This window comes from Camelus dromedarius, chromosome 29 (assembly GCF_036321535.1).
Source record: "Camelus dromedarius isolate mCamDro1 chromosome 29, mCamDro1.pat, whole genome shotgun sequence".
NCBI classification, from domain to species: Eukaryota; Metazoa; Chordata; class Mammalia; order Artiodactyla; family Camelidae; genus Camelus; species Camelus dromedarius.
Genome location: NC_087464.1, coordinates 22,971,651 through 22,982,680, shown reverse-complemented (window position 1 = coordinate 22,982,680; position 11,030 = coordinate 22,971,651). Strand labels below are relative to the sequence as shown.

Here is an 11,030-nt window from a genome sequence, read left to right as displayed (position 1 = left end):
TCAAAGGATGGTGCTTTCTAGGGATGCATTTCACATGATGCAAAGTTTTTCAAGTGCTCACCTTGCTGACTTTGGCAGGTGGGGGCTGAGGAGCTTGCTGGGCAGGAGCTGGGGCTGACTGGGCTGAAGGCTGGGAAGGATGTTGGGGTGGTGGTTGAGGCTGGGGCTGGATGCCATGGGTGGGGATCTGATGAACCTGGCCAGGAGTTGTCACATTCACCATGTCATTGGTTTGCACCTCAATCTTGTAGCCAGGAGGCAAGAAGGTATTGAAGCCCATGATCAGGTCAGGGTGGCCTTTGAACAGCTGGGACACACGACTAATCACTCCTGGAGTGTCAATGCTGATTAAAAAAAAACAAGTATTAAAGTGGTAAGCTTGACAAACACCTTGGTAAGAAAAAAATTCACATTCCACTCAGCTGTCTATACAATAAAATAAAAGTCAACCTGAATATTACAAAATTAATGACAAAGAACTCTGACATTCCAAAGCCATTTAGTTCGTATTCTAAGAGGCTTGGTTACAATTTTAAACAAAATATACATTCATGGATGGTAACAGTCCTATCAAGCTGATACTCTGACAGTAAGTCTAAAACTGCGATTCCCATGCAAGATTCAACCTCTGATACATGAGTATATATTATTACATATTTACACTATTCAGAGGAGATAGTCTTTTGTAATAGTAAACCATGTGAGAACATTAATGTATCTTAAATCAATCCAAAGAGCAAGTAGCCTAATTATTACCAATTTACTTGACTGACTGAGATGAAGTACTAAGAAAAATTTCAGTTAAGAAAAATTTTAGGTAAGAAAAATTTACCAATATGGAGAAAACAAAGGCCTTTCATTTTCAAAAATAAAGCAATTATAAAAATATGACCCTGAAAACTAAACGCCCCAAAGGGAGCAACCTTTTATCTTTCAGCAGATGAGAATAAGTTATATCCTCCCTCCAAAATCAACATTACAAACACAAAGCTTGAGAACAAGCACACGTTATCTTTTACCTCTGAGATTTAAATTCCTTCATGATGTCAAGGAAATCGTTGTAGACCTGAGGCTGGCTACCAAACTGCAGCTTCACCTGGTCAAGATAGGACAGTGCATCCTCCACCTACGGCAGAGATAAATCTCAAGGTTATAAAAACAAAAAAGCCAAAAATTATTTAAAAAAAATGATTTATGCCTCAATACAATTAACATACTTAGTAAAATAGAAATATGTAGTAAATATACATAAAAGTATTAAAAATTAGTATGGGTGTCAGTAATAAAACAAGCTTAAGATAAAATCAAATCGTAAACTCTGTAGCCTGGCTTTGGAAAATTTTGGATATTAGAATCTCATTAATATATCACTTACTTATTTGTTCACGTGTTCATTTCACAAATATCTACTAAGCTACAACGTGCCATGCCAGGCCCAATGTGAAGTACCAAGGAGTCAAAGACAAATAAGCCACAGTCTCTGCTCTACAGAAATTCACTCACATCTATTTGGGAATCATTAACCAGTGGGGTAAGTGGGCAATCACTGAACGCCCAGGGAGCACATGGGAAGGGCACCCCAACACACATACTAAAAAAAATGCCAGGGGGACATAAGAGACAGCTTCCTTCAGAAGTGGTGTCTAAACTGAGCCATAAGGATGAGTACAAGTTAGCAAAAGGAAGACCCGTGACGAAAGTCAGAGGAAGCAGCGTGGGCAAAATCCCAGACAGGACACCATCTGGTACATTTGGAAAACTGAAAACAGTTTAGTTTGGCTGGAGGATTTGTGGTGAAAAGGAGGAATGGTGGTATTAGAGACAAGAGATTAGACAGGAGAGGAAGTAGGACCTAGATCCTGAAAGACCTTGTAAATCTTGTTAAAAAAGCAATGAAAATTCTTGTCTTCTGCATTTTAGTGTACTCAATTTGGCTACAGTGTTGAGAACAAATTGGTGCAAGGGCAGAATAGATTAAAAGGAGGTAGGAAAATCTGTTAAGCTATATGGCTAACTCATGTGTGAACAGTAATGGCTTGAATGATAGTACAGACCAAAGGGAAAGAGAAAACTGGAGAGATTCAAGAGCTTTTTAGGAGGTAGAAGTGATAGGGCTTGGGGACTGACTGCACATGGGAATTAAGGGAGAGGGAGCATTCACTAAATTATAAATTATTTGGGCATTCACAACGAGGAGAGAGTCTGAAGGGCTAGAAAGTTATGAGCCTGATTTAGGGCAACGTCATTTAACTCAGGAGACATCCAACAGAAGTGCCTACTTGGTGCTTCCCACATACTCTGGGATTATTTTAAATTATACAAAATATCATATTTTGAAGAAAGTTTCATATGTAGACATCTGATTCGATAACCCCTACTCATAATATACTGTGAAATAGAAAACTTATGTTCAAGTAAACCATTAAATGGTATTTCAAGAGTTGCCCAAATTTCCATTATGGACATGGTTAATCAGAGCCATTTCAGTATTGGTGGAGCACAGAGTGTATACTTAGTCAATAACCACTCATTTGATGGTTGGTCTTCCCGTACTTTACAAATAATATGACAATTTCTGTTGAAATTCAATGACCTATTTAACTCATATTCAGAATTTTCCTCATTAATGACCAAGTTGATGGAACTTAAAACTCATTAAGTTTTGCAAAAGGAAGAAAGACTTCAGAAGATACTTAAGAATAGCATTCACAATCACATGACAAAAGAGGAGTTATTAAAAGTAATAAACACACAAAAAATTAAAAACAAAAACAAGTACCCTATGGTATAATATAATTAATACATTAAACAGAGAGAGAGAGAAAGTGAAGAACCGGAAGGAAGGAAATTATATGTGATGTATGTGTTTGGAAGAAAAAGGTACAGGTTTGAATAAACCACTATTTAAACATTACTTATAAAATAACACTATGCTTAAAAAACCCAGCGTGACACTCGCACTATAAATGAGATACCTGTGTAAGAATGGTGAGGAAATCCTCTCGTTACCTCAAGTATATTACAATTCTTCTTAAAAGCATGTATACAGTTCTAGGAACCACAATTTAGACAACAACAACTTGGAACTAGTCATTTAAAAGCTACAGATTTAAGGAGGCACTTGGGGAGACCCTTAGACTCTGGTGATGCATTTTCTTGCCTTACTTCAACAGGCATTTAGTATTAAGGTCCCTAACCTCTTGAAGTTCACAAGTTTGTTGGGGAGACAAACACAAACAACTGTAAAGAGAACTTGCTAAATAAATATGTGTCAAGTATCTGTGCTGCGGCATTCAGCAAGTAATTAAATCACACCAAACATGCCTCAAATTATTCAAATCTTCCTTGTCATCAATTTGCCAAAGACAAAAAAGAAAAGTATAGACAAGGCTGATGCTTGAAATAAACTAAGCATTCTCACTGAACACTTCCTTATTATAGAATATAAATGGTTTATTAAAGTTGATTCAAATGCTTGTAAAGCATTTTAAGACTATCCAAAAAACGGCAAGCAACGTGGGAATACTGAATGAAATTACATGGAGGCACAAGAGAGCATTTTACCTGTTCTCATTAGAAAGGAAATTCAGCAAGTTACTGTGTCCCAGGAATCACATTCAAGAGCTTGTAACTAAAAGGGCAGAGCAAGAAATCCTAACTCTACTTGTGACTCACTCTATAACCCCAACTCCAAAGCCCTTTCTTGCTTCTGTAAAGCATACAAAGCACAGCCTATATACTCATACCCAAGTGAGGAAAGAGAGTAAAAAAGGGTGCTGTGCTTTGATAGGTCTGGCTGGAAAAGAGATATAGAAATAAATATATTTTTGTTAGTTGAATAGCAAGTTTATAAGCTCTTTTGCAACATTAACGTATTAACTGCTGAATGCAGTATGAATGTGGAATTAAGTCATACCAAACCAACTTCAAAAAAAATTTTTAGGACTTGGTGAAGTGCTAAGTCCATAGCAATCATACATTTTGGTACACAGTCATCATTCTATAAGCAGAGAATAAAAACATTTTAAAGAAAACATCAAGATAGCTTACAAATATCTTCCCAAAGATAGGGCCCAGAGTAAAGTTTCAGGCCCAAATAATTTGTGTTCTATTTAAAGACTATGCTTATGTATAGCTAATTCTTAACTACCTAAGCTAATATAAACAGTAAGTTTTACAAAATCTCTCAATGTAGCTTAGTTTTGGTGTGCTTTATATTTATGTAACATTTAATTTCCTTAGGCCAATATCAAAGTTTCTGAGAACCCAAACCAGTGAGGGCAGGAGTCAGGGAGAATCAGATTAAATAGGGAAAGAAAAGGCCGAAATACATGCTACACACGGAAGTGTCCTTTGAGGATACAGGCTTCACTCCTGCTTGCAAGCTACTTGATACAACTAGGCTGGTATGACCAAATAAAGATCCAACAGCTTATCTCTTTGCAGTCCTTTAATTGTGCATTTCCTGCACTTGATTTTTAAATTCTATATAATTGTAAAACTAGAAAAAATGAAATCTGGAACACTTGCTATCACAATCACACATTTTGAGAAGTAACACTCAACTAAACAGAGAGAGAAGGTTAGCTGGGAATATAAGCTTCACTTCTCCACAAAAGCCTCATGAATTTCAAAGCACTGAAAACCTACAGCATATTCAGCAGAACAGATGAAAACACCAACACCTCATTCACCATTATAGCCTTCTCCAAACTTCATGAAGGTTCCCCTAAAGGACCATGTGTTTTACTAAGGATGGACTTGATGCCAGCCAATTCAGCTATTCATAAACAGGAACAGAAGTGGGGAGGCACAGCTCAGTGGCAGAGTCATGCCTAGCATGCATGAGGTCCTGGGCTCAATCCCCAGTACCTCCATTAAAAAATAAATAAATAAACAAACCTATCCCCCCCCTCAAAAAATTAAAAAATAAAGTCTACAAACTCACAAACAGGAATAGAAAGATTAAACCGTAAGATAATACTGGGCCCATTTACTGTACAGGACTATAACCAACCATATGTATGCTCAATAAAACCATGCTAAGAACTGAGAGTTCAAAAGGAGGCATCCAAAAGATGGACTTTCTTCATAAGAAAATAGCTCCTCAATCGTGGAACGTTTAAGTACCATGCATCCATACATCATTCCAAAAATATTTCTTGAATGTATTCTCTGGATCAGGCACTGGTGCTAAAATGGCATATATGAGTAGGTCTCAAAACAAACACAAAGTAAAACTTCTTGTGATTCAGCTCTCCTAGTTTACTGCTGAAAGTTGTAACCCCTACTAATAGGCTGTAGCCAATGTTGCCTACTAAGGGAAACGGAAGAAAAGGAGCTGAATACCACCTTGAGCCTCTGAAACTGCTGCTGCCCCTGCACTGGTGCAACTGGTGGAGCTGGATGAGCATGACTCTGGACCACCTGGCTTCCATGGGGCTGCACAGCTGTCGGGTGATGATGGCTGCTGTGAACTGCTGCTATGGCAGGCCCATGGCTGCCGGAGCTCTGTGGCACAGCTGAAACCTGGAATGGACAAAACACAGACGAAAAGCTTCAAGGCTTGTGTATTCTTCCCCAAATGCATCTAAAGAACATGCACACCTAGCTTTACATACACAAAGATACTTAATTAGAAACTCAAATTTCCACAAAAGGGAACTGGTGAAATAAATCACGCCCACCCATATTATAACAGAATTTTCTGTGGCTATTAAGAATTATAGAGCTCAGCACTTCTCAAACTATCTGTGGTGAAGGACCAGGTTTTCTTTTTTCTTAAATTCCAATCCATCATGGGCCACTACTTTTATAAAATACAATAAAAATAAATTACTAGAAAAAAATAAAAAATACATAAGCCCATAATTTTCATTATTAGATTTTACAGATATAAAATTACAATGTCCAAAAATGCTATATAAATTTCTAAACACTCTCAATTTCTGTACTTAACTCATTACAGACTAGTAAGGAAATATTCACATCAGTCATCTGAAGACCACAGTTTGAATAGAACTGATAAAGATGCATGTATTTTAACATTAAAAACTGTTCGCAATCCATAAATTGAATGTATTCATCAGCTGCTTATTGATTTAAACTTTTAAATATTTTTTAAAAGCATATTACAAAGCAGAATACATAATATAGTAAGAAGACTTAAAATCCTGGACAACAAATATACAGTAAAATGTTAGCATTTTATCTTGTGGTGGTGGAGTTAGAGAAGATTTTTATTGTGTCTTATTTTCTTTACTATTCTCTCATCTTCTTATAAGTTTACGGGTAAAATAAAAGCAAAAGTCCCTTCCCTCTATTTCTATTGCAAGAAATGCTATTAAAAATTTCCCAAGCTTTTTTTATTCTCCTATTTCACAACTGATAATTATTACAGAAGACAACTAAGAAACTATACCTTATTTGCCATATCTACAAAATAAGGAGACCAAAATACATGAAACTTTAGAACAATGTAAACTGTGTACTACAATTTAAGAGAGAATGTTTTTTCCCAAGTCCCCACAGATTTATAAAGCTTACCCTGGACAGAGCAGAGGGTGGGAAAGAGAGCAACTATGCACAAATCCAAGAAGCAATATAACACAGACTAGAAGTAAAATGAAACTATTTAGACAATTGTAAAACCTCTAATAGATCTCTCACAAGAAGGGTTATTATTCTGAGCTTCTGCATTCCAACATGCATGTGTTGAACAGGTTTTTACAAGACTTAATTAGAGTTTATAAATATTTGAGATGGCTGGTTTTAAAAGAGCACATTATGGTTTCTAGTGCAGGAATAAATGTAACTATCCCAAGCATAGGAAACAGTTGTGAACCAGTTCAGATAAAAGTAATCACCCAAGGGAAATAAGCAACCTTTCTTCCCTCCAAGTCCAAACTTGACCACCTGATCTGTAGCAGCATGAAGGCACTGTGCTGCTTCAAGGGGGACTCCTGAGGAGGACCGACACCTAGGGAATTACTATTTCCTACTTCATCTGGGTTTCTCTCTTCTTTGATTGTTTTCTTATAATAAAGTCCTAGAAATGGAATTGCTAGATAAAAAAAATAAAGAATCTGACACAAACTGTCAAACTGCTCTCAAGGAAGATTATATCATGTTCCAAGTAGCAGCCAAACCTTTTTAAAAGTCACTAACAAGTTAGGTAGAAGAAGGCCTCTCCAGACTAGTTAAGTAAATTTTGGTTCAGACTGACCTGGAATGGAGTATTATAAATACAATGATTTTTTAAAAATTACTTGGATCTATACATACGTATATTCAAGTAGAAAGGTGTCCACTATATATGAAAGAAGAAGAACAAACAACAGAACAATATACACTGTCTGATCCAAACTGTGTAAAGAGAAGTGTACCTAGACTGCTAGGCAGGTAAATATAGATGAGCTTGCACAAACACAAAATTTTGGGTACCTGAGAAATGTACCAGTGGGGTAAAGTCTGAGAAGTCAGAGGAAGAAGTCATCTTATTATCTTTTTTTAAATGGTGATATTATTTACTTTCATAATTAAAAAGGACAAAAAACAAATTTCTTCCATTTTTACAAAACAGAGTAAACAGATGAGCGGTGAATGATCAGTGTTGATCAGGATGTGTGATGATAGGATTACACAATGCTGATGTAAACATAAATAAATTGGTACAGCTTGGAAAAATTTGGGATTACCTGCTAAGGGTGAAGATGCGCACACCCTATGACCCAGCAATCCCTCCCAGACACTCAAGAAACTTCCTCCTATACCCTTAGACCTGCTAACTGGTCTGCAAAAATAAGGAGCTTGCACCAGAATGTAAATCAACTACTTCACTAATAAACACACTGTTTAATCCCACTGCCTTTTTTTCCCCACAGCAAGACTCTCTTGATAAAAAAGGTTGACTTACATTCTGGTGCAAGCTCATCTTGTCATGGATTGCCACTGTACCACTGTACTAGGAGAAACACCTAAGAACGTTCATCGCACTTCCTTTTTAACAGCAAAAGTCTGGAAACAGCCTGATAGTCCATCAACAGAAGAATGAATAAATTAATTGGATATATTCACATAATTCATAACAGTAAAAATGACTCAATTGTTCACATACAAAAATACGGATAAGTCTTGGGTACCACACTGAGTGAAAAAAAAGGGACTCAAAGAAGAAAATACACATGTTTTCATTTATATAATAATTGAAAAAATACCCAAGCTAAACAACTTTATTGCCTAGAGGTATAAACAAAATGATTTTAAAAAACTAAAGGAAGTCAAGGGACTGATAAACAGAGTTCAGGCTGGTGGCTACTTTCGAAGGGAGGAAAAGGAAAAGGGTTACACAGTGAACTTCAACGGTCATGACAACATTCTTTTTTAAAAAATGTGTCACCAACACCATACACAAGTTATCTTGTTTGCATTATTTTTTATACCTTACCAATATCTCATAAATATTTTTATATCTGAATGTTAAATAAAAAATTTTCAAATTGGATGAAATCACCAATGTTCCTCCCTCAACCCGAGTCCCTTGGTGGGCTCCAGCTTACCTGATAACTGGGTGTCACAGAGTACTGAATTCCCGTGGCTGACTGCATGGTCTCAGACACCGCTTCATACACAGGAGGGGCAGGGGCAAGCACCCGGTGCTGATGAGGAAAAGCCTCTGTGCTCCCAGGGATCCGACGCTGCTGGGCCGCATACACCGGTGACTCCTGGTCATCCAAACGTCGCTTCATTCTGCGCTCATGCTCAGGGATGCACTACAAAACCTGCGGAAACCAGAAGCAGCAACATGCAAACCAATTCGCACTCCAATATGATGTGTACAACCAGTCACCCAAACTTAGTATAAGCTCAACTTCCAGAATTGATATCTACTTCATCCTAGAGATGATCACTGGGTAGTTCAAATGCATGCTGGTGCACACCCCCCCCAAGAGTGGACAGATTATCATAACTGAAAGACAAAAATTTAAATAATAACAGCTTGAATTACTTTGGTACTGCAGAGTTGAAAAATAACCTCCAATTTAAGAACACAAATACACCTTTCTTTATTCTCTAGTTTTCTCAAGTGCCATCATTCGTAATACTAATTACATTACGCACATGCTCTTAAAAACATTCAAGTGTTTCTTCCTAACTCCATTCAGAAGCTAGTACTATAACTGTGGACTGATTTTTAAAATATGAATTGTTTCAACAACTGAATGGTATCATGGAAAGAACATTAGGCCAGGAGTAAGAGAACAGCGGTTCTAGACTTGTCAATTTAAGAAGCTATGTACACCTCAACAAGTTCCTCCTTCTGTGTGAGTTTGTTTCTCCAACTGTAAAACAACAAAGTTGGAAGAGACCATTTGTAAGTTTTCTCCTGACTCTTAACATTCTTTAATCCTAAAGAGATTCTAGAATCCCTTAATTTAATAATCTCTCTGTAGAGGAACACTTTCTTTCCTGCAGGACACAGAAAGACTAATACTCTCTGGCCAGGAATCCAGGTGGGTCTTTTCAGAGCTTTTCCAGCATCAGTATCATTGACACAAGCGAACAATAAGAAAGTATGCTCAAGTCATCCAAAGACAAAATGGAGCCAAGCCCTACCACTTTTCTGGTCACAAAAAATATCTTAAAAGATACTATTCCTGTGGTAAGAAGATTAAAAATACAGTAATAGATCATGCAAGCCACTCCCCCTCCATCTGAAGCAATGCTCTTTTTGTAAATGAGGGGAAAAAGCCTTTACCTGATTTCTAAGTCCACCTACCCCTCTTTTCTCCATTCCCTGGAAGCATGCATGCCCTGAGAAGAAGCAGCCCTCCCAAGGACTCCCCAAGGCTGCTTCACTTCTTCTCAGTCCTCACCATCATCCTCAACCTGCCTATCACTCGAATATTCAACCCTGAAATAGTGTCTTGGGTTCTTCTCACACCTCACAAACCTCGGCTAGATCGTGACACAGCAGCACTGTTGTTTCACTTGTAAGCCGGCCATTTTTAAATATTATCTTTTTGTAAATCTCAAGCCATCAGTAACCTTTCTGTTGACTACAACTTTAGATTAAAGGACTAAGTCTCTCAAATTTATATGTGATAATATGTTGAACTCAGTTAAATGAAGTTGAAAACATACTGCTGACAGCTGCTATGGGGAAATAATTTAAAATGTCTTAACTGATTATGTTTTCCTAGGCTTTTCTAGTATGAAGTAGCATATTTAGTGCAGTATTTCAAAACTTTTCAGACATTTTAAGCAGCTGGAAATATAGATTTACACTTGCTATTTGATACTTAAGAAACTACCAGTCAATTGACTATGAACACTAAATCTCAGACTATTTGGGGATAAGGAAATAGGTCTAATAAATGGACAGAGTGAAAAGTCTTAGACTTTTTGGCTGCTACTTCTATGTACACTCATGATCTAGATCATGGCTTGGTCTTGGGTTCTACTGGTTTGAAACCTAGATGCTTAAACTCACCTGAGATTAATCTCTGTAACCAGAAGCCAATCAATACCTCACAAATGGAAAACCAAATTCGTATCAGAACAGCAGAGAACGGGACTATGGAGAAAAGACTAGACTACTTGTCAAGTCATGGATTCCAGTTCAAACTCTGACTTCAAGCTATAGAGCTTTGGTCCTGTTTCCTTATTTGCAAAAGGATGTGATTAGACCACACTAGTGATTCCCAAATGCTGCTCTACGGACAAGTCTATAGGAAAATGAAAAAGAAGGGAGGAGAGGGGTTTGCAGTGAGTTTTCCAATGGTTAAGTGTTAAAGAAATACGCTTTATTCTAAGATCAAGTCCTATCTTTTTAGCTACTAAAATATCATTTCCTTTACAAAGTGATTGTGATTTTATAAAGTATTTAACTTTATTCACCTCTTCCCGTTTGCCTTCCAAACCACCTCTGTAACACTGAAGAGGCTGCCCAGGGCCTGCACTTTCTCTGAACTGTACTTTAACTTCTTTAACAATCACCACTCTTAATTCTATACTCTAAACGGTTCTCA

The 11,030-nt window shown here is 37.2% G+C and overlaps 1 protein-coding gene across 4 annotated transcripts in view; it reads right to left on the bottom strand.

The window, feature by feature from the left end:
- SIN3A (SIN3 transcription regulator family member A) overlaps positions 1-11,030 on the bottom strand; it is a 58,047-nt gene that overhangs the window by 30,271 nt on the left and 16,746 nt on the right. For 3 of the 4 annotated variants that reach the window (XM_010977858.3, XM_031440794.2, XM_064480689.1), the window contains exons 2-5: positions 8,559-8,780; positions 5,353-5,529; positions 1,020-1,126; positions 62-344 (exon numbers count right to left, since the gene is read on the bottom strand). In XM_010977858.3, coding sequence (XP_010976160.1) covers positions 62-344; positions 1,020-1,126; positions 5,353-5,529; positions 8,559-8,747 — 756 coding nt within the window. In that variant the 5' untranslated portion in view covers positions 8,748-8,780. Of the gene's footprint in view, positions 1-61; positions 345-1,019; positions 1,127-5,352; positions 5,530-7,915; positions 8,028-8,558; positions 8,781-11,030 lie in introns of those variants that run through there. The other variant, XM_064480688.1, reaches the window with a different exon arrangement.